The following is a 22,492-nucleotide window of genomic DNA, read 5'->3' on the forward strand; positions in this document are numbered from 1 at the left end:
TATAGAGGGGCATTTTTTGATCGATGAACTGAACGGCTAAGTTCTTTAACAGTTACAATAACATATTATATAAGCAATACAAATGCTAAAAATTATAGTATATGTATAGATCCTACAACAATTATATTTATTTTAGATATTAAATAATAATATAACTACTCCAGGGGTGTGTAGAGAGCAAAAGAAACTAAAAGTAGTATAAGGGTTACAGTTAAATAAGCATCTAGCATCGAGCACATAATTCCAATATCTGTACAAAGAAAATATGTCTAAAACACCTCAGAAGGGAGTAGATGACATAAGTCAGCAGGTATCCAAAGCCTCTAAGGATACAATTCTTATATCGTCAAGTAAGATGATAGGCTCTCGGGCTGTAAGTTCAATTGCTAAACCCATTACCATGACCCAAAGGGGTATTTCCAAATCGGTATCATCTATAAGACATAATATGCCATCGAATACACTGATTAAAGGTCCAACAACTTTGGTCGGTAATGTATTAAAGGATGTAGTTCCTAGTGTCGCAAAAAAACCGTTAGAGGAGGAAGAAGATGATATTGCCAAATCAAAATATATGATGCGAAGTATAGCAGGGCTACTAGGTACAGCAAGTGTTTACGCAGGTATGGAAAGTGCACAGGTGATTAATGATTTGACACAACAAGTAAGTCACGATCTGTCCCTAAAGAGTAATGAACCAATGTCACAGTACCAGAAACCTCCAATAGAAAGAAAGCCTACTTTATTTGAAATATCTGTTGAACCAAATGAACAGGAAACAGTAGAAAATAATATAGAATCAAATGATCACAGTGACGAAGTTTCATTACATAAGGCTCTCGAAGAAAAGATAATTAAGGAAGAGACCTCGAAATATTCAATATTCAAAACATTGAGAAAAAAATTTAAACTAAAAGATGAAGATATTATGATTTATGACTCCACAGCTTGGTTGCTAAAGGATGTATTAATCCAAGGTTACAGTTTTATTACATTGCATCACTTCTTATTTTTTGCATATCTACCAAAACCAACAGGTCAAGTTCAAATGACAGGTAATATTAATCTAAAATCAACTTTAAGAGGTGTGACTAGATATTGGTGTGTATTGAAGGACAATTTATTATCTCTGTATTCTAGTGTTAGCGAAGTTTATTTCCCACTGGTGACCATTGACATGAACGATGTTTCGAAGATAGAACTGAAGAAAAGTGATTCAGATCCTAAAAGTTTCAGTAGTACTTTCAAAGTAACGACAAAGGAAAAAACGTTTGTCTTTATTGCCGATTCGCCTCAATCGGCGAAGTCATGGTATAATACTATAAAGAGGCAGCAATTCGCAGTGTATAATAAGGGAAAAAATCATATTAGCTTGAAGATACCTCTTTGTAATATTCTAGAACTCGATGATGAAGAAATCATTAATCAATCTGTTACTTTGGTTGTGAAAGCATTAGAAGGCCAATTCTCATATGCTGTAGATGATTATATTTTTATGTTCCTGGACAGTTCCGGGTCAATTGTGAAACAGAAATTACAAGAACAGTTAACCAAGCTTTCTGAAAGTGGTGTAGTAATTGCATACCATTCTGCTACATCTGAAGTAACAAACAATAATTTCATCGATACCCAACTGACTGGTGGTGATGGTGATAACAATACCGAGGACAAGTTAGATAAGGTGCATTCTTCAAGCCCCACCAAAGATTCCCCATCTACAGAAAGCGATTTGAGTTCTCCAATCAGTTTTCCAACTTCTGAATCTAAAACAACCTTACTACAAAAACCTATATCTAAAATTAATAGAATTAGATCCAGAAGTGGTGATTGGATTCATAATACAAGACCTGTCTCATTTCTACTTAATAGAAATAGGGAGGATACAAAAGTGGAAGAAAATGTTGTCATCGAGAGTGTATCTGATATGCCTACTACCGAATCATCTAATGATCCGAAATTAATTAGAGCAGTTACAAATGAAGATATAAAGCAAATATCACACTCAAAAAGAGAACATATACAAGATTGGACTACAAAACCGTTGAAAAATCTAACGGATATGTGGAAAGCTAAACCACAACATTATGAGAACAACTGTTACATATTTAAAGAACATGAGAAGAAAGAGGCCAATTATATTAGCGGAAAAGATGCAATTGAAGCCAATAAGCGGTTTGTTAATCACTTCAAGTTAGTGAAGGAGAAGAAATTACTTTCCACTTATTATGGCTATTTAAACAAAAATGTACCTACCTATGGAAAATTATATCTTGCGGACAACGTGTTATGCTTCAGATCTTTAATACCTGGATCACATACAACAATGATTCTTCCAATTTCAAAGATAGACACCTGTTATACAGAGAAGAGTTTTAGATTTAGCTATTTTGCATTAGTATTAGTAGTACGTGGCCATGAAGAATTATTTATAGAATTCTATACGGAGGCGTCTCGTAATGATATGGAATCTATATTGTTAGACCGCATCTCAAGTCTAAATGATCAGTTTGGCTCTGATTCTCAAAATTTACTAAATGACACACTAGTCAGTACCGACGCATTTATCGAAAATAACCCAAGCTCAGCAAAGTTGAAATTCTTTGAGGATAAAATATCTGCGAATGGGTTTAATGTACCCCTTTTAATAGATCAAAATCCGAACGTGAAGGTGAGTATCAAAACAAAGAGACAATACCAAATTGGTTTACTCACAATAGGCTCTCGAGGAGATGTGCAGCCTTACATTGCACTAGGTAAGGGATTAATTAAGGAGGGCCACATAGTCACTATAATCACTCACGAGGAGTTCCGTGGGTTTGTCGAAAAACATGGAATTAAATTCAAGAGCATTGCTGGTGACCCAGCGGAACTGATGTCTCTCATGGTGGAGCACGAATCAATGAATATAGGTATGTTACGTGAAGCATCTAAAAAATTTGGTGGCTGGATAAAAGAATTATTGGAAACTTCGTGGATTGCTTGTAAAGACGAAAAGTTTGACATATTGATCGAATCTCCATCTTGTATATCTGGTATTCATATTGCCGAAGCTCTAAGAATTGCCTATTTTAGGGCATTTACCATGCCTTGGACAAGAACAAGAGCATATCCTCATGCATTTGTTGTACCAGATAAAAAAAGAGGAGGAAATTACAATTATCTGTCCTATGTTCTTTTCGAAAATATTTATTGGAGGGGAACTAGTGGAGCTATCAATAAATGGAGAACAGAAAAACTAGGTTTGGGGAAAACAAGTTTAGAACAACTTCAACAAAACAAAGTTCCGTTTTTGTATAATGTATCACCAACAATCTTTCCGCCATCAGTAGATTTTAACGAATGGGTCAAAGTAACGGGTTATTGGTTTTTGGACGAACAATTAAACTATACTCCCCCAAAAGAGCTTACAGACTTCATTCAAAGGGCAAGGAAATTAAAGAAAAAATTAGTCTACATCGGCTTTGGATCAATTGTTGTCTCAAATGCCAGTGAAATGACGAAAGCATTGGTCGAGGCCGTAGTAAGTGCTGATGTTTATTGTATTCTCAATAAGGGTTGGTCTGAAAGACTTAATGATAAGTCGGCAAAAATTGTAGAAATAGAATTACCAGATTGTATATTTAACTCAGGTACGGTTCCTCATGACTGGCTGTTTCCTCAATTAGAAGCGGCAGTTCACCATGGTGGCTCAGGAACAACTGGTGCCACTTTAAGAGCTGGCCTACCAACTATTATTAAGCCTTTCTTCGGTGATCAATTTTTCTATGCTAACAGAGTAGAAGAGATTGGTGTTGGCGTGGCGTTGAGACATTTTAACACAAAAGCATTGTCAGAGGCTCTTATAGAGATAACCACAAAGAACAAATACAAAGAAAAGGCATTACTGATAAAGAACCGAATACTAAAGGAGGATGGGGTGGCAACAGCTATTAATTGTATTTATGGCGAATTAGAATATGCAAGGAGTTTAATATATGCGAAAAATCCACCCAGCTCAAAAATACCTGCAATTGAAAGTCAAGCTTTGACATCAATGAACAAGGATGACGATCCTAACATTGACCAAGACAAATCTAATTATGCCATGATCGGAGGCAATTCCGACAAAGATTCTTGGGTTGTGTTGTGATATACTTCAAAAGTAATGATTGGATCCGCGCTATAGTTATTTATTTTATAAACATGTTTGTAGGGGAATCTTATCGTTTCAAGATTTCTATTTCAAAACACCATATTTTACCATATGTCATTCGAAGGTCTAATTTTTTTATTAAGTACAAATCAATGGACCAAAATTCATTTTATGATTAAGTTATGTAGTAATATTTAATATATAATACAATCCATTATAATTTTAAAAAATGGAGTTAATGCGATAAGTGTTACCTGTTTCATTTTTATGTCCCGCATTAGTTTGCATATGGATTCTTTGCGGTTGTGGAAGGCATGAACTGAGAAAACCCGCCCCCAGTTCTGACGTTAGGTCTTTTGTTACTACTGTTACTATTAATAGAATTACCAGAATTGGAAAACTGAGGATTCTTGTACATTGGGTTAGGCATATTCATTCTTTGTTGAGGTGCGTTCATCATCTGTTGAGGCATACCATTACTCATAAGCATTTGAGGTTGAGGTTGATGTGGATGCTGAATATGACGGTTCATTTGTTGTTGAGGATATTGCATTCTTTGTGCTGGATTTTTTTGATATGGGTTACCAAAATTTGGATTAACAGGGGATCCCGATTGCATACCATTTACATTTTGCTGGGCTGGTAATGGTCCCATCCTCACATTCTGATGGCCAAATGGATTACCGACACCTGGTTGGTTTACGCCATATTGTGGGTAAATATTATTAACATTATTGTTTGGTCTGTTTATGTTCATTGGTTGATTATTTTGAGCCATATATTGTCGACCTGCACCATTTTTGTCGACCTGCTGATACTGTTGAGGGTGTTGCATGTTAGCATATTCGTTCAAATCTGTTGTCCCAGAAGAATGAGGAAAAGAGGAATTTGTAGTGTTCGGATCGGTAGGTAATACATGGTTAGTCCCTGATGAAGTGGTTTTGTTTATAGAGGAAGATGACCCAAAAGAACGATTCGAGGATGTACTGTATGGATTTGCCGAGCTAAATATTTCAGTTTGTTCGATATAATCTGGATCAAATACATCAATGTCCTTAGCATTGTCCTTCTCTTCATGGAAATTACTGGTGTATTCCGAAGTTGTAGAAATATCTTGACTGGTTTCAAAGTTTAGATCAGCAGTAACGTCAGCTAAATCATCTATATCATGTCTGGTTTCGGTATGTTCTGATTGACGACTAGTAACTTCAATAGATCCGATCTTCTTAGTTAAGTCATTAAAATCTTCGCTAGCCTCTGTCTCATTAAAGGCATCTTGAAAGTTGTTCCCTGAAACACTACTATCTTCTCCTTCATTACTGTTCATACTACTGCTAGAATCTCTGATATTTGAAATTTCAAACATCCTGCTTTCCGAATTGGAGCCCAGATATTTTTCGTATGGACTTTCAGTTTTATGTATACCTGGCGTCTCTAATATCTTATTTGATGGAGAAACTTCCTTACTCGTTCTACTAGAAGGTAACACCGCGTATTTATCATAAATAGCTCCTAAACCGGCCTCAGATTTTCTAGCCATATTAGGAGCATCTCCAATGATTAATCTATCAGCTGGAGTAACTTCTCTTAATTCTTGTGATTTTGTTATTTCAAGTTGTTCTACATTTACATTTTGACTCAAATCGTTATGGTTTACCGAACTATCATCTGGAGAAGATGACAGATTTTCTAGCATTACATCATCCTGTCTCGATTCTTCTGGGAAACCAATAGAGATTGACTTACTTGTGTCTTCAGATACAATATTTGCGAATGGAGAATCACCCATTGTGTTAGTCCCTCTAAACAGTTCCTCTGGAGAAATGACTGGAGATGTCAATATAGAGTTATCCTTACGATCTGAACTTATACCAGTATAACCATCTCTTATCTTTCCAAGTAAAACATCATTTATTTCATGACGCCAATCTTGTTCAGTCCATGCGGAGATTGATGATTGATCTACAGAATCAATAATGGATATAACGTCATTACAATTTAGATAATAGACATTTGGCAAAGTTGGTAGCGCAAAAACTAATGATTCTGTGTCGTCCCTCCGTGCAAGGAGACGCTTAGGCCTACCATACAATCTAAACGCGTTCATTGTTGGAACTAGAAATCTAATAATAGTATCATAACCTGGAACACCCTGATGCTTCTCAGGCATTATGAAGATATTAGTTTGTTCTTCGCCATCTTCACCTGACAAGGTAATTGTACCTCGTAATTTGATAATTGTCGAAGTATCAATTAATTTAGGTGATGAGGGGTAAACTGCATATATTTCGGATGCGTCGTTAACAGTAGCCATGATGCCTGTCTTCTTAACCTTTTTTTCATTCTCATAGAAAGTAATAGTACCAATATTATTTTTCTTCTTCTTCTTATCACCAGCTTGTGAAATGACAGCATAACAACGTTTCCAAGGCATACCTGTACCAAACCTTACACTAACCCATTCGCTATGATTAAATTTATTATCGGCTAAAATAACTTGGATATCACCTAATTTTCTACCTCTACTAGACAAGAATGCACCAGTGTATGCTAATTGTAATGTTACTGATTCGTATTGACTCAACCTAATGGCAGCGTACCATGCGTTGTATGAGTCCAAATTGTTAAATTTCAAAAAATATCTATTTTTCAATGTAGTAGATATGACCAAAGCATTCTCAAATGGTTGACCGCCATCTGTAGTAAAATTATCATTCGGACCAATAGCTCTAATTGATGCATCTGTTAAGTTCAAGTAAGCTGGTTTTGAGGCCAATTTTTTCAATCTATTATTAATTTCCCGTGCATCATCTTTACAGTCGGCAAGCTCATGAGCATCCCATAATGCTAATTGTGTACCAACTAAAACAGCATAAACTTCCTCCCAGGAGTTACCAGTTGGTGTACCATCACTTTTCAAATCCTTTAAAACCAACATAGTACCTCTATGGTATCTTCTATGAGTATGTGCAGATATTAAAGTTACGATCGGGACAAGTTCTGGAGATAAACCAGATTCTTCATTAGGGATCATTTCAGGAATATTTGGTGTAGAGTCCCCACTTACTAATCTTTTAGCAAAAGAAGAGGTGGAACGTTGTTTGGGAGTTGGTGGGGTTGAGCCACTGGAGTCTCTGCGAAAGAGATTAGAAGAACTAGATAGCAGTCTTTTCATGGTAATATATATATATAACTATAATACTAAGTACCAAAGTGACCAATGATTTGTCTTTGTTTTGGTTGGTTGAATAATGATATGTCTGAACTTTGGATGTAAATTATGAAGTGGTAACAATAACGATGATCTCTCAAAATATCCCAATTTCAACAATCCTTTAAAATTCACGAACGTTGAACAGAAAAAATTAACAAATTAGACAGTTCCTAGATAATGATTCAGATGACTTACTGATCCGTTTAGCATTTAAAGTGGAGATAAAATCTGTTTAAAGTAAAAGATGTTAAAGAATGGCTTGTTTATTTATATCCTTCAGAAGTCAATGTTTGAGTGACCCGCGAGCTACGTAATTTTGCTGGCCCTTTCTTCTTGTTGGTTTAAGCTCTTTTACATACACTTTTCTGCCCCGCTTGCTCAGAAAACAGCGTACGTACTAAAAATATCAATGTTAGGGTTAGGGATGAAGACCTAATTGGATCTAAGCCCATTCCCTCAAAGAGGTCAAGACCATAAACGATACCTACAGATTACTTCTAATGGTATTCAGTTCTTCAGCTTACAGGAGTAATTGTCTTAACCGAAGGAAGAAAGGGTGTGTTGTAACTTTGTTATATGAGATGTAGCAAGGGACGAAGTTACCTTACTGAGAGATGGATCAACAATATTGGCTTAACCCTCATACAATACCTAAACTATAAACATACAATGTTTACTTCTACCTCCACATTTGGACACTTTTTATAGATGAACATGACGCCTTGCAACATGATCGGATTTGTGTAGTGCTATCTGAGTAAACTATCTTATTTAATTATAAGATTTGTTATCTTATAATGGGTTTAAAAATATATTATTATAGTAGACATATAGTTTAAACTTATACAAAAGATCGGTAAAATACAATAAATATGTATATATATATTATTTCTGAAATTTACAGACTTTTAATAATTTAAGCGGAAGCCTTCTTGGCAGTACCAGTTTGGAAACCGTTCTTGAATCTTCTGGAGACGTGCTTTAGGTATTGCATTCTACCAGTACCGACAGTGCTTCTTCTCTTGGACTTAGCACCCCAGTTGAAAGATCTAGTCTTAGCAGCTGGGTAACCACAGGAAGCACAGGTCTTCTTTTGAACATGGAAAGAACGACGACCACATCTGTTACACAGAGTATGGGATTTGTTGTGACGCTTACCGAAAGATGGAGTACCCTCTGTTTATAAAATTGGTGCAATTAAAATACTAGTGCAACATAAGGCACAATAATATTAATATTAATATTATTGTCTACTTCCTCAGTAAGGAATACTTATGTTACAATAATTAATTTTAACAAAATATCAAAAAAATCGTTAGTATATCTGGCTTTCTTAAATTACACACCAATTATGTGAAGAATGTGAAATAGGAGAACTTCATATCATTATCTCTTAGAAGATCAATTGGGACATTCATGATTATTTCCTAGAACTGAGAAAGAATTTGTAAAACTTAAATATGTTATTATGGTTTAATTAACAACTAACAACTGAATATGTTATCCTTAAGTCATACTCTCATAAACTAATACTTATACTGATAGTTATTCATTTCTCTTTAAAAATTCGAAGTGTTGCACTCTATATCCCAGAAACATAATAATCGTCAAAGGAGAATTCTAATCAAACTTATGTTAACTATTCAATACGGAACTCTAACGTGTAAATATCATTTCAAAACTTTCAATCATTAATCAGTCGCTTCATCCTTATCATGTATCACAGTATCTCATGTCGTGAAGTTATTTCTCATCATCTTGTTGTAATCTCGCCTATCATTCTTATCATTCACATCAAAATTGCAATCATATTAGTACTACATACTACCCATTTTTAATCGTTTATATTTATGTGGTTATTTTACAATGATAAGTAAGAAAATGTAACCCAAGTTTAAAAAAAGTAACAACCCTTTTAGATATATGGTTTAACTCAGTTTCATCAACCTTTGCATAGAAAGTTAGTTGATGGTACTTGCCCATAGTGAAAGATTCACAACACTACGATTGGTATGACGAGTCTCTCTCTCCCTCTATCACTCGTTCTGATTTACAATCACTTCCTTAGATTTTACCAAAGCAGAACGGAAAATGATGAGATGGGAAACAGAACCCAACTGCATCCGCTGGGATGAAACTCTTTTTCCAACCAGGCTGAGTGTTCCCCCAAGCCTTACCACACCCCAAAGGGAAAAGAAGCCAATCAGGTGTCTAGCCTGTGCGAATCTTTCGGGCTCCACTCACAATGTAGGTCCGCTCCTTTAGAGATAGACAGACGAGACCGCTCGGTACCTGGTGCTATTTTTTGCTTCAAAAGCGTTATCGAGCAATGATACATTCCTGAATTTTTATTTTGTTTTATTCCAAAAAAACTCTTATAAAATAAATTTGAAAAATTTAGAAACATTGGATGTCTGGGTGGTATAAAAGATGTCTGGATGTTAGAAGACAGTCTTACAAACACGTGAAAAATAACTTGTAAAAAACAAAACAAACAAAACGAAATTTCTGGCGTTTAATTTTTCGCGTATTAGGCCATTGTTAAGATGGGAATGATCAACTCTGCACACCCTTTGTTTCAAACATTCAACTTCAATCCTCACTGTCATAGCAACACAACTCCCATCCCATATCTGACTTGGTCATCTGAAATTATTAATTCATACATTTGTTGTACTTTAGAAACTGTCGAATAGAATTCCTATACTTACTGCTTATTTTACTTTTAAAATAGTTATAATAAATATAACCAATTAACAGTAACGAGAAACGAAAAAACAAAAAATAATTAAAAACAGGTGTCTAACTAATATTTATCTGCAATTATTAATTTTATAACCCATTTCACTTGGATCATTGTTTCGTGTTATTCTACTTATATAAGAAGGAAAATTTATTCTTTCTTTAAGCCTCGCCGTTGAAGTTTCAGAAATTATTTAATTGCAACTAGAAATACATACAACCACAAACATCATCAACAATAGCATTAAACCAAGATGAATAACATGTTTCCACCTTCGTCGCCCCTTGCTAGCTCTAACGGTTTAAATTTCGAAAAGAATAACAAACAATCGCCAAACTCTTCCTTCTATGGATCTAAACCTTCGCCTTTAATATTCAAAGGTGGTGTCACTAAGAATGACAATACTCAATATCCATCTCCTTTTCCTTCCTCGAGTATCGGAAGGTCGTCCTCCCCTGTGAAAGCCTCTGCTCGTAATGCCGAGTCTAGTGGTGACGAAAGCCCTGATTCCTCATTTGTTGGTATTCAAGATCTTGCTACTAGTCCACACGACAAGATTCGTGGCATCTCTTCACCATCAAGAAAAACGGATAAATCCAAGTCTAAGGATCATGTCAAATACAAAGTATTCCCAAGAATTATCGATATCGAAATTGATCCCATTAGTAACATGCAATTGACCATTGGACGTAAGAAAGATATGTGTGATGTTTTATTACCTGGTATGAGAACTATCTCTAGAACTCACGCAGTAATCAATTATATCCCTGATAGAAACCAAGTAAGATTGAAATGCATTGGCATCAATGGTATAATTGTCTCTTTACCAAGAAAATTGAATTGTTTTCTAATTAAACCTACTCATGAAAAGAATGTTTATGAATTATGTGCTATTGAAACCATCAAGATGCGTCAACAATTCCAGCAGGTTGATACTAACGTAGATAAGGAACTAATCAAGAGCCAGAATCTGACTGCTTTTACCCTTGAACCAGGTGAGACTATTTTTATGCCATTCATGAATAATACGATGATAGACTTCAAACAAGTTAAAACATCTTTATCGATGAAACATCAACACAAAGTTTATGGAACAAATTCGGAAGAAAGTATCGCTCAGCGTTCCATTTCCAGTGTATTACACAGTAATACTAGAAAATTAGAAACTAGTTCTCAACCTAAGAAATCTAAAGATAAAAAAATTTCTCCAACAACTAAAGATACAATAACCCCAATGTCCTCGTTTATTACGAGGGAGCCAAAAACACCAACCAAGAAACATAATTCTTCTTTGAAGGCATCATTTGTCGAATCAAAGGATGAAAATATCACTTCTAATCTTCATGATGCATTAACGGATGCCCACTTAATGGATATTCATAATATTAGAAATGATAACACTCAAATTCATAAACGGAAACTTGGCACATTAACTGTCACTCATACATCCAATAATAAGCGTGTCAAATACCCTCATCCAAGATCCAAGGAGGATATCTTAAAAGATTTACAACAGAAGGGAATCGATGTAAAAGGCTTACAAAATGTTTTAGCCAACCATTTGGCTTTTGCTAACATCCAACAAACTCCACTTTCACAATTAACAGATACCAATTCTACTATTAAGACATTATCAAAGGAAGAGTTACGCATGATCCTAACGCAAACAAAATGTATTGGTGTTATTACTAGAACAGGTAAGGATGCTGCAGGTAAACCACTAGAAGAAGAATATTTCTATGACATGGAAAACGATTATGATGAACAAAGAAAGAGCCTTGTTACTTCAATGAAAGGTGGCAGAACTGGTCTAAGATCCTGTAGGAGGACTCATAAGCAATATTTCTGGAAAAGGCCCGCCAAATAGTGGAGTCAAAAAAAAATCCACGTTTATTCACACGTAACGTTAATAAAAACGTTAGAAGATTTAACCAACATCAATTAATTTATCTCTAACAACAACTTAACCACTTCAAACTCATACACACACATATTTTAATGCCTTATAAATCACAAATATAAGAAAAATATTCAAATAAACCTAAATCAATGATACATTTCATCTTAAATACGTATCTAGTTCTGTATAATTTAAATTATATATCTAATATGCCCGTTTATCTGTCATACAGCATGCTTTTTCAAAAAGTCCTGCATCTCATCAGTATCAATATCCTGTGGGTCCTCTGATGATATAGCCTGCAGTAAACCATCAAGCATTCCATCAACCTTGTCCTCATCAATTTTTAGACATAACGATAATACCCTTCTAAATTTTGCCTCCAGCTTGCTTTGTTTATCCTTAATTGCGTTTAATGTGTCATCCAAATGCTTATCATTTCTTTTGTATGCCCTAATTCTTGCATTTAATAAAACTGTAGGAGGTAACATATCATTTATTTTGTCTTCATTATTATCATAATTCTCCTGAATTTGTTGGACAACAGCATCAACATTCGTCTCCTGTAGTAACTTATCCATGTCACCATTATACTTATTATTTAATTTGTCTTCCAATAAACCATATATAAAATCAACTCTGAACGGCTCATCAGCATCATATTCATTCGAATCCCAATCTATACCAGATGTTTCTTCCGGTGATATACCAAGTTTCTTACTTTCTTCAAGGAATGTTCTTTCCTCTACCTCTATACCATCTTTAATATTTTTTAATTGTTCTTTGAGAAGGTTATATTGGTCACGTATCTCTTTTGATTTGGCCAACTCATCTCTAGATGTCGAAAGTTTTTCTCTTTGTTCACTTAGATCTGTACGCAGTATATTTAGTTTTTCTTTATGTTGTTTGACTTCAATTTCATAGTCCTTAGAGACAGCCGATAACAATGTCTTTATGTCATTGACTAGACCATCAGTGTCTGGCTTCTTAATATTCTTAAGACCACTTATCAAGTTTTTATTTTCATCATTATTTGTCATATCTTCATCCTTAATTTCAGAGGTAGTATCTGTAACTTTCTCTTGAGAGTTTAACTTAGAAGTACCGGCACCAAAATCTATTGGGCGTAGACCAGATTTATTTGGAATGCGTGGATCAGCACCGTATTCCAACAATGCATCAACAATAGATACATTCCCTAATCTGGCAGCAATATTCAAACAAGTATCACCATTAGAGTCCTGGGCGTTTAACATTGCTGAAATAACCCAGGTTAGGGTCAAATTATCTAGAATCATATCCTTTTCTTTATTTCCCTTTGGAGGTCTTGAAGGTTGCTTAACAATCCAACCCATCAGGATATCGAGATAATATTTGGCAGCAGAAGAACAACCAGTCATACCAGAAGTGATAATGATATGATGCAAGATAGTTCTGCTCATCGAATCCTCAAGGATCAAACAAGGGTATAAATAATCTAACAGTTCTTCAAATGTACCGGAATCATAATTATTTACAGATTTGACAGCTTTAACTAAAGCCGATTCACCCATATTATCACCTATCAACCTATCAGAACCATGTTTCACCAGTTCTTTAACCATACCTATATTAGCAATGGATGTTAACCAATGAAGAGGAGTATTACCATGTTCATCAACAGGAATGTTTAGATTCCAATCAATGTTTGGGAAAGAGTCGTCCACTTCTTTCAATAGAGCATCAAATGTAGTTGTAGATGGATTATCTGATTCCTTGGAATTTTCTGCATTTTGTGCTTCAGGGAATAACAATTTTTGTAAAAAAGTTTCAAGTTTAATCCTTTGATTATTATCAGCATTGTCATCGAATTTAACTGTTTTATTCAGTTGCAATGGAGTCTTTAAAATCTCATTATTTAATTTCAAATCATGATCGAATATCGCAATAGGTTTTATATCATCATCATCTGATGATGTCATTGGTGTTGGTTTGGTATCCGTTACTGGTTTCTGTTCACCCAAGTTATCAAGGGTAGTTTTTAATGAAGATGCTGCATCAAATTTCAATTTTTTCAAAGGTGAACCCAATTCTCTATGAGAATCAAGACTGATATCATCATCACCATTAGTTGTTCTCTTAATTGAACTAGATCGTTCATCTTCCAAAGTATGTCTATTTTGTGTACTAGGATCGTTAGCGTTACCATCGTTTCCTGACTGTCTATGTGTATTATCATTCTCATTATTATTAACTTCAGACTGACCAGTTTTTTCTTCCAGATGAGTGGTAGTCATGCTAGTAGCTGTAGAATCCTCTTTCTTCAGATCGTCCAATACCGATTCATTTTGAGTAATATCTTCATCCTTGGGGGTCTTATTTCCTGAATCGTCACTGGTTTCATCAAATTGATTTTCAAACAAAAATAAAATGTTCAAACGTCTTAAGACGTTATGAGCCATTTCTCCAGTAATCCATTTTTCATCATTTTCATCTGTATCAACAAGCAATCGTAATCTCGACAACATATTAGCAAGCGTATCCGGATCTTCATATTGGGATAGAGTTTCTGTATCTTGACGCAATTCTTCAACATCTACAGATTGTTTATCTTCATCCAATTGCTTTAATAATGGTAAAAGGGGCTTCAACAAAAAATAACCCGTGTCAGCATTCCTTATCAGAGTAACTGGATGTGATTGCAAACCATTCTCGGATGTAATGTAACCAGTGGCTGTTGAAACTGTCATGCTATAAGAACTAGAACTTCTTTAAAATTTTTACAAAACTTTATTTCAGAAACGGATGAAAAGCAGAAATATTTCGTGGTTCAATATAATCTATTTATCTTACTCTTTAGCAACAACAACGAAAAATACTCAATTCAAGTATGTGTCAGGATTAATAACCTTGTAGCAAATGTCAAATTGTGTAGATTCAAAATGAATTATCTCAATATTCCCTTCAGACCTTTGTTCCTTTCTCAAATTTAAATAAATAAATTTCGTGTGATTATCTCTCGTGTTAACAACAAAAGAAAATGCCCTCAGTTTTGTCTGTTTTCCTCTCTCTTTCGACAGTCGCGCCGTAATTTGTGAGGAAAACCCAGCACCTCACATTTAATACTGTGAACTAGTAGCAAGAGAGGCTCAACGTGGGTTTGATAATCTTAATTTATAGAGGCAGAATGAACTAAGAGCAGACAAGATATTGGTAAAGAAGTATATATCTACCTCTATCCATTTAAAGTGGATTATGTTAAGAATACTGTATTGGACTGTATATCTTCAGAGAGTTTATAAGACTTAAAAAATACATATATATATATATAAATTATGGATTTTAATAACCGTTTGAAAAGAGAGATTAAGAGGGCCGAGGAATTCGATACGGCTGGATTGGGTATCATCAGTTATTACTTGAGATTATACATTGTGGAGGTACTTTTAAAGAGAGATGATAGAACTGCTGAACAAACACATTTAGCGTCCGATATTCTAGATAAGATTGAGAGTTTCAAACAATCGATTAATGAGTTATCTGATGACTCAAGGGAGAAAGAGACGTTATTCACACTTGTAAATGATGACGTAAGAGCAAAAACATATGTGACGAATTTTACAATGTCATTATACAACCAACAACTGGTGAGGGTACAGAAGGGTCCGTGGGATCGTGACCTTGTGGGTGCCTTGTGGTGTTGTATTGATTTGTTAAATTGTATCATGCACCTTTGGTCTAGCGATGATGAAAGCCGACAAACTTTAACAAAACGTATTAAGTTTTGTAAAGTTTATATTAGTAGGATTGTCAAGGGAGAGATTGGCCCTCCAGATAATGCTGAATCAGATGAAAATGATAAAAAAGAAGATCATATACAGCCGTCGAATGAAGACACCACTACTACGAATTTGAATATAATATCTGGAAATGAAGAAACGAATAATAATCAGGACACACACACACAAGATCATCCAGGTATTGAAGATGCTATAGACGAATATAATGAAAATAGAGCCGAAATTAATGATTCTACTCACGAATCTGATAACGAAGAAGAAGAAGAAAATGATACTATACTTGATGACGATCTTCAGAAGGAACTTGCATCGATGTCTCTAGAAGAACATCCTGAGCCAACATTTATTGATTCTGATTCTGATTCTGAGATTCCACAAGGCAATGAAATAGTAGAAGACTCAGAAACGAAACATACAACACAAGAATTGAATGGGATGATGGACCGTTCTGAAAAGATTGAACAAGCACAAAAATGTGCGAAATATGCAATTAGTGCATTAAATTACGAGGATATAGGTACAGCTAAAGATGAGTTCACGAAAGCTATGAAACTATTGGATTCGTTATCTTAATAATATTATATAAACATTCTAAATTTTTTCTTTCTTTCTTTTAAATTATGAGATATAATATACATATATATATAAGAACACAACTACCCTAAAGAAAAAAAAATAAAAACATATCAGAAACATGATGTTATGGAACATTCTGTTCTACCATAAAAACAGATAATATTACGAAACGAGACTTAAAACTCCTGAATTTACAGTATTTACAAATTAAAAGTCGAAACGAAAGATGATATGGTAAAAAAAACCCAAAGGAAATCAAAATTCCATGTTTTCTAAATTTTTTTCTATTGATAGTATTGGCAAAAATATTTATCAGTGTTGTATTATGCGGGGGGGGGGATTGAAGATATTAAGCTTTTATTTATTTATTTTAGAATATGCGTATCTTGTATTAGGGTTTTTAGTGGTGTGAGTGTGTGTGTGAAATTTCTATCGATAAAAATTTAAACTTAAAACTTCAAAGTCTTTGGCTTTTCCCAAGAGTATTCTTGGTTAGTGAAATGACCGTAAGAAGCAGTTGGCAAGTAGATTGGTCTAGCTAGATCCAATTCCTTCACTAACACACCTGGTCTCAAATCGAAGTTATTCTTAATGATTTCAATAATATCTTCATCGGACTTAGTAGCAGTACCATAAGTGTCAACATGCAGAGATAATGGTTCAGCGACACCGATAGCGTAAGAGAATTGAACTTCGACTCTCTTACATAGACCGGCAGCGATCAAAGATTTAGCGACCCAACGAGCGGCATAAGCAGCAGAACGATCGACCTTAGAGTAATCCTTACCGGAGAAAGCACCACCACCGACAGCGGAAGCACCACCGTAAGCATCGACGATAATCTTTCTACCGGTTAGACCAGCATCACCTTGTGGACCACCGATGACGAATCTACCAGATGGTTGAATGAAGTATTTAGTGTTTTCATCCAACATATCAGCTGGAATAACCTTTTCGATAATTTCAGATTTAATCAAACTTCTTAAATCTTCAGTGGAGATAGCTTCAGCGTGTTGAGCGGAGACAACGACTGTATCGATTCTCAATGGAACCCATCTACCGTGGTCGTTCTTGTATTCAACGGTGACTTGAGTCTTAGTATCTGGTCTTAACCAATCCAAAGAACCGTCACGTCTAGCGTCAGCCATGGCCATGTTTAACTTATGAGCCAAAAGAATGGTTAAAGGCAGACCTTCTGGGGTTTCATCAGTGGCGTAACCAAACATGATACCTTGGTCACCTGCACCGATATCTTCAATAGATTTTTCTTCGTGAACACCTTGAGCAATATCTGGAGATTGTTGTTCAATAGCAACCAAGACGTTACAGGTCTTGTAATCGAAACCTTTATCACTAGAGTCGTAACCGATCTTCTTGATTGTGTCTCTAACGATCTTTTGGTAATCTAGATTAGCTTTAGTGGTGATTTCACCAAATACCATAATCATACCAGTCTTAGCAGCAGTCTCACAAGCAACACGAGAGTGAGGATCTTCAGCAAGACAAGCGTCTAGAATAGCATCTGAGACTTGATCACAGATCTTATCTGGGTGACCTTCACCGACAGATTCAGAAGTAAATAGAAAAGTACCAGCCATTATTATTATTATTGTTGTTGTTGTTGTTGTAAGAACGAGTAATTAAAAGTTAAAACAAAACGGGTTGATATATGTAATTGAATTTCAGAAACAACTGTATAAATAAAAATAAATTAGTTAAGCTTTAGAATAGTAATTTGTGAATGCTGAAATTGATAACGACGATTAGCTATTTATATATATCCAAACAGCCAAAACTTCCAAGAAATTAAGAAAATTTTTTCTTCTTTCAAATTAGCACATGCACCAGGTAGTAGTTGCTCTTATTGCTCTCTCGATGAGCAGTAACAAACGACTCTTTCACTCTTTCACTGTTTCGCTTCCCGATGCCCAATGTGTCCACACAGCACAGCACAGCGCAACACTGTGAAATACGAAAAACTGTGACTTCTGAGGTGGAAACAGCCAAAAAGTGTGGCAAAAAAAGTGAACAAAAATTTCAGCAGCAAAACGAGAACAGTCTGAGAGTGGTGTGAGAGACAGCACTGACAAACGTACGCAGGGGGAGCAATGCGTTTCTTTTTGTTCGTTCCCTTCCCCTCCAATCGGTCTGTCCGGCAAACTCCGGTGGAACGAGCAACAGTTAAGCTGAGTTGAGCTTAGCATAGCTGATAGACATACGGATATTAGGCAAATAAGAAACTGGTCGATAGAAGAGTTTGCTGATAATAGAGCTTGCTGATTATGGTATGTTCTCCAATTGAGAGATATATCAACCGAGAATTGGAATTATTGGGGGTGGCCGAGCAAGCACGCATATTTTACAAATTTATGAAAAGAAGAAATTGTAGTCAATCAGCACGTCCAATGCATGACTCTCTCCAGTCGTAGTGTATAGGTTTTACACATAGGTGGATAAATGGTTATTATTTATTGCCGCCTATGTGGCATTTTTTGATGACATACTCACATATACTTACATATATATACATAGAAGTAGACAACAGATTACTGCCACTTCCCATAACTTATGTGGGAACGGCCAAAGTGAGACAACACTCATAAAAAAGATTGGGGTCACATGACATGTGAAAACTGTGGCATTTCCGTGACAAGTGATACGTCCTGGAAGGTTTTCTCAAGCATGGGTGTTACCCTGCCGGAGCACGTGACCGCGAATACTCTTTCTTTTTCCTTTCTCGCGTTGTCCGGCAATATATGCGCGGAAACAGCCCAGAAGGAAAGGGTTTGACTGGAAAAAAGGGCCAGGGATATACTCACCCCAAAGGAGTGGGCATTGAAGAATAAATTCCAGAGAGGTTGGATCACCATTATATGCCTCATATATAAGAAGAGATGAGGTAACAACAATTGTTACCACATAGCAACGTAAATTTTTGTAGTTTTATTTTATTTCTAGTCACTTGAATTGGAAAACCAATACACACACATATATATAACCACAACAATGTCTGTATCTGCCAAGACCGCTACCGGTATCACAGCTGCGCTACAAAAAGAAGATATAGTTGGGGATTTGTTTCCTGCAAGAGCCACTTCTTCTACTTTCATCCCAGAAGGTTCTTTGTTGGTAGATTATTCTACTCCAAACACTACTGTTTCCCTAGGTAACGTTTTACCAACTGAAACCACTCAAGACGCTCCTACTTTCTTTTACAAACCTTTCGATAATGTCGACACTTCCTCACTTTATACTCTGGTGATGACTGATCCAGATGCTCCATCCCGTACCGATAAGAAATTCTCTGAATATTGTCATTATGTAGTCACTGATATTAAATTTACTAATGCTAATGAAGGCGGTGCTATTGTTCCAGGCCAAGATAACGTCGAGTTGCATAGCTACATTGGTCCAGGTCCTCCAAAGGGTACCGGTCTACATCGTTACATCTTTTTATTACTAAAACAAGACTCATCCGTTAAAAATTTCTCTGAAGTTAAAGAAAGGTTTAATTGGGGTTATGGTGTACCAGGTGTTGGTATCGAGCGTTGGGGTAACGAAAACAATTTGAAATTGATTGCTGCTAACTATTTCTTAGCCGAAAATAAATAATTTGTTTAATAAATACATTTTTTTGTTTTGTTTTGTTTCATCTATCTATATGTCTATATGTCTATACGTCTATATAAGTATATATACTTCTATTATTATAATATAATTTCATGTTTTTTTTTGTTAGTTTTTCTTTTTTTTTTTTTTTGTTTTTTNTTTCTAACTCTAGAACAATTGTTGTACTAGTTCTTGATATACTGCAATTTGGAAATTATCTAATTGCAATTCGTTTAATGGCGGAGCTACAACAAATCCACTTCCATTATTATTACTATTACTATTAATATTGCTATTATCTGAGAATTCTTCTTGTGAATAATGTTGCATCATATCCTGGTACATTTTTAATTCTTTTTGTTCAGAATCATAATATTTTTTATCAATATCCAAATTATTTGGTATAGCACATAACCAGATTCTTGTCTTATAGAATTTGAATAATTCTTTAATCAATTCACGGAAATCGTTACGTTCTTCACATAAATAATAAAACGTTAATTTCTTACGATCAAATTGGAATTCGGCATTTAAAATTTTAATATTTAAACCACGAGACATCATCAAATCATTGTTGTTATGATTATCCTCATCAGGTAATGATGAACCATTCAATGCTCTTAATTTCAATTGTGCAATATGTAATGCTTTCAATTCATCTTGAAACTTATTATGCAAATTAGTACTACATTCCCATGGAGTAGCAAATCTTAAAACTTGTTTTGATGGTACAATCAATTGCGTTAATTCAATAATATCATAAAGTTTTGGATTTAATGAATCACTTAATCCATTAGTACATTTTTCTAAAGCATCAATGAATTTATCATTTGAATAATGTTGTGTCTTGCTAGTGATTAAAGAATCGAAATGTATTTTCTTCTTTAAGAAATTGACAATCAATGCTAAATCCAACGAAACTACAGGTTCTACCACTAAAGTCAAATCTTTCCCTCTATCACCATCAATAAGAACTAAATCACCACGTTTCATTGACATATTTGCTCCTGCAGGCATTGATAACAATTCCAATTTCCCATTCTTCAAAGAAACCAAGACCAATGGACGATAATGTAAATAAGCCGAGGCACTATTTCCTGTGTTAGAGGTTCTTCCAAAGGAAGATTGTAAAGGAACGCTATTTCTACGTATAGCTCCATTATTATTATTGCTATTATTATTAGTACGTCTATCACCTGAAATGAAACCATCAGATTGGGGATTATAATTTAGGTTACAACTCTTTAAGAAATTTAAAAATTTCTTTAATGGCTCATGAATTTGTTTCAATGAGGGAGATGAAATATCATTAGACAATAAAGATTGTTTCAAATAGTCTGCAAATTCATATACTTGAGTACTTGAGAAATAATGTTCACCACAGTCTTTATACAATTTAGCCAAAATCTCCGAAGAGGCGAGTTGTTTATCTTCTGTTAGCATCAAACCGTTATTTGAGTCCTTTCTAATGACGGAATTCGAACTGTTAAGGTTATTATTATTCATATTGATAAGAGGTAGTCTATTTGTTGTAGCAGTTGCAGTAACTGGGATAATATTGGAAGTAGTCATAGCCACAGGAGTATCATTTGTATTATTTTTAGAGACTTGACCACTGACATAATTCAAATAACCGTATTTCTGTTGGGCCGAAACATGTTGCTGTTGGTAGTACTGTTGCTGTTGCTGTTGCTGTTGCTGCTGCTGCTGCTGCTGCTGCTGAATAAATTGTGCATTATTGATTAGATTAGGTTGATTATTATGAATCAGTGCATCTGATATATACGAAGATCTTCTTTCCACGGCATAATCACCACCACCACCACCACTATTATTAACAGTACTATTATGTATAGCATTTGTACTAAAATTGAACGCTAAAGGCCCATTATTTGCGGTATTATTATTATTATTACTTGTCAAAGGCAATACATTTTCATTGCTCATATTAAAAATCGATTGTCTTCTTGGTGGCTGTTGTTGTTGTTGAGGTAAGAAATCTTTCATATTCGACAATTTAAATTGTGCAAACGAGTCAGTCATTTCATTTTCTATATTTGGTTGTTGTTGTTGTTGCTGTCTTTGGAATCCTTTAATGAAATCGACTTTTGGATATATATTCTGTTGTTGTTGTTGCTTAACATCTTTTTCTTGAGATTTTCTTGGTAAATCCGCTAATGATCTTCCACTATTATTTTTAAATAATAAGTTATCATAATAATTTCTTAATTCTGCATTATCGGAGATACTAGTCGTACTATTAATCGAAGGGAGTTCCATACTGTGCAGTGTCATTGTTTTATTCTATTCTGTATGAAAGGATTCAATAAAAAGTATTTACTGTACTCTTTATATTTTTATCCTTGAATAAAATATATGCGTATCGACTTAAGAGCCAAAAAAAGTAAAAAGCAAAAAAGAAAGACAACAGCCACTAAACGCAATGGTAAAAAAAAGGAATCAATCACTAACTTAGATAAATGAGTCCTTTATATTTATATAATTGATAAAGGTGTAAATCCCCTTATTTTCTTTGCAA

At 34.9% G+C, this 22,492-nt stretch overlaps 9 protein-coding genes across 9 annotated transcripts; 4 read left to right on the top strand and 5 right to left on the bottom strand.

The window, feature by feature from the left end:
* Positions 1 to 265: 265 nt before the first annotated feature.
* On the top strand, positions 266 to 4,129 carry ATG26 (sterol 3-beta-glucosyltransferase; the record flags this gene model as incomplete). The annotated part of the gene is made up of 1 exon (XM_041549413.1): positions 266 to 4,129. One exon carries the CDS (start codon positions 266 to 268, stop codon positions 4,127 to 4,129), a length of 3,864 nt encoding a protein of 1,287 aa, XP_041405347.1.
* Positions 4,130 to 4,409: 280 nt separating this feature from the next.
* Positions 4,410 to 7,307, bottom strand: SKG3 (Skg3p; the record flags this gene model as incomplete). Its single annotated transcript, XM_041549414.1, has 1 exon — positions 4,410 to 7,307. The coding sequence occupies one exon, from the start codon at positions 7,305 to 7,307 to the stop codon at positions 4,410 to 4,412; it is 2,898 nt and encodes a 965-aa protein (XP_041405348.1).
* Positions 7,308 to 8,262: 955 nt separating this feature from the next.
* On the bottom strand, positions 8,263 to 9,178 carry RPL37A (60S ribosomal protein eL37; the record flags this gene model as incomplete). The annotated part of the gene is made up of 2 exons (XM_041549415.1): positions 8,263 to 8,522; positions 9,172 to 9,178. 2 exons carry the CDS (start codon positions 9,176 to 9,178, stop codon positions 8,263 to 8,265), a joined length of 267 nt encoding a protein of 88 aa, XP_041405349.1.
* A 1,164-nt stretch (positions 9,179 to 10,342) lies between these two features.
* On the top strand, positions 10,343 to 11,956 carry TOS4 (Tos4p; the record flags this gene model as incomplete). Its single annotated transcript, XM_041549416.1, has 1 exon — positions 10,343 to 11,956. The coding sequence occupies one exon, from the start codon at positions 10,343 to 10,345 to the stop codon at positions 11,954 to 11,956; it is 1,614 nt and encodes a 537-aa protein (XP_041405350.1).
* A 257-nt stretch (positions 11,957 to 12,213) lies between these two features.
* Positions 12,214 to 14,718, bottom strand: SWI6 (transcriptional regulator SWI6; the record flags this gene model as incomplete). Its single annotated transcript, XM_041549417.1, has 1 exon — positions 12,214 to 14,718. One exon carries the CDS (start codon positions 14,716 to 14,718, stop codon positions 12,214 to 12,216), a length of 2,505 nt encoding a protein of 834 aa, XP_041405351.1.
* Positions 14,719 to 15,303: 585 nt separating this feature from the next.
* VTA1 (Vta1p) lies at positions 15,304 to 16,341 on the top strand (the record flags this gene model as incomplete). Its single annotated transcript, XM_041549418.1, has 1 exon — positions 15,304 to 16,341. The coding sequence occupies one exon, from the start codon at positions 15,304 to 15,306 to the stop codon at positions 16,339 to 16,341; it is 1,038 nt and encodes a 345-aa protein (XP_041405352.1).
* Positions 16,342 to 16,793: 452 nt separating this feature from the next.
* SAM1 (methionine adenosyltransferase SAM1) lies at positions 16,794 to 17,942 on the bottom strand (the record flags this gene model as incomplete). The annotated part of the gene is made up of 1 exon (XM_041549419.1): positions 16,794 to 17,942. One exon carries the CDS (start codon positions 17,940 to 17,942, stop codon positions 16,794 to 16,796), a length of 1,149 nt encoding a protein of 382 aa, XP_041405353.1.
* A 1,408-nt stretch (positions 17,943 to 19,350) lies between these two features.
* Positions 19,351 to 19,956, top strand: KABA2_02S16654 (YbhB/YbcL family Raf kinase inhibitor-like protein; the record flags this gene model as incomplete). The annotated part of the gene is made up of 1 exon (XM_041549420.1): positions 19,351 to 19,956. The coding sequence occupies one exon, from the start codon at positions 19,351 to 19,353 to the stop codon at positions 19,954 to 19,956; it is 606 nt and encodes a 201-aa protein (XP_041405354.1).
* Positions 19,957 to 20,121: 165 nt separating this feature from the next.
* Positions 20,122 to 22,233, bottom strand: KABA2_02S16676 (uncharacterized protein; the record flags this gene model as incomplete). Its single annotated transcript, XM_041549421.1, has 1 exon — positions 20,122 to 22,233. The coding sequence occupies one exon, from the start codon at positions 22,231 to 22,233 to the stop codon at positions 20,122 to 20,124; it is 2,112 nt and encodes a 703-aa protein (XP_041405355.1).
* Between the last annotated feature and the right edge of the window lie 259 nt (positions 22,234 to 22,492).

This window comes from Maudiozyma barnettii (assembly GCF_903064755.1).
Source record: "Maudiozyma barnettii strain CLIB 1767 genome assembly, contig: KABA2_02, whole genome shotgun sequence".
NCBI lineage: Eukaryota > Fungi > Ascomycota > Saccharomycetes > Saccharomycetales > Saccharomycetaceae > Maudiozyma > Maudiozyma barnettii.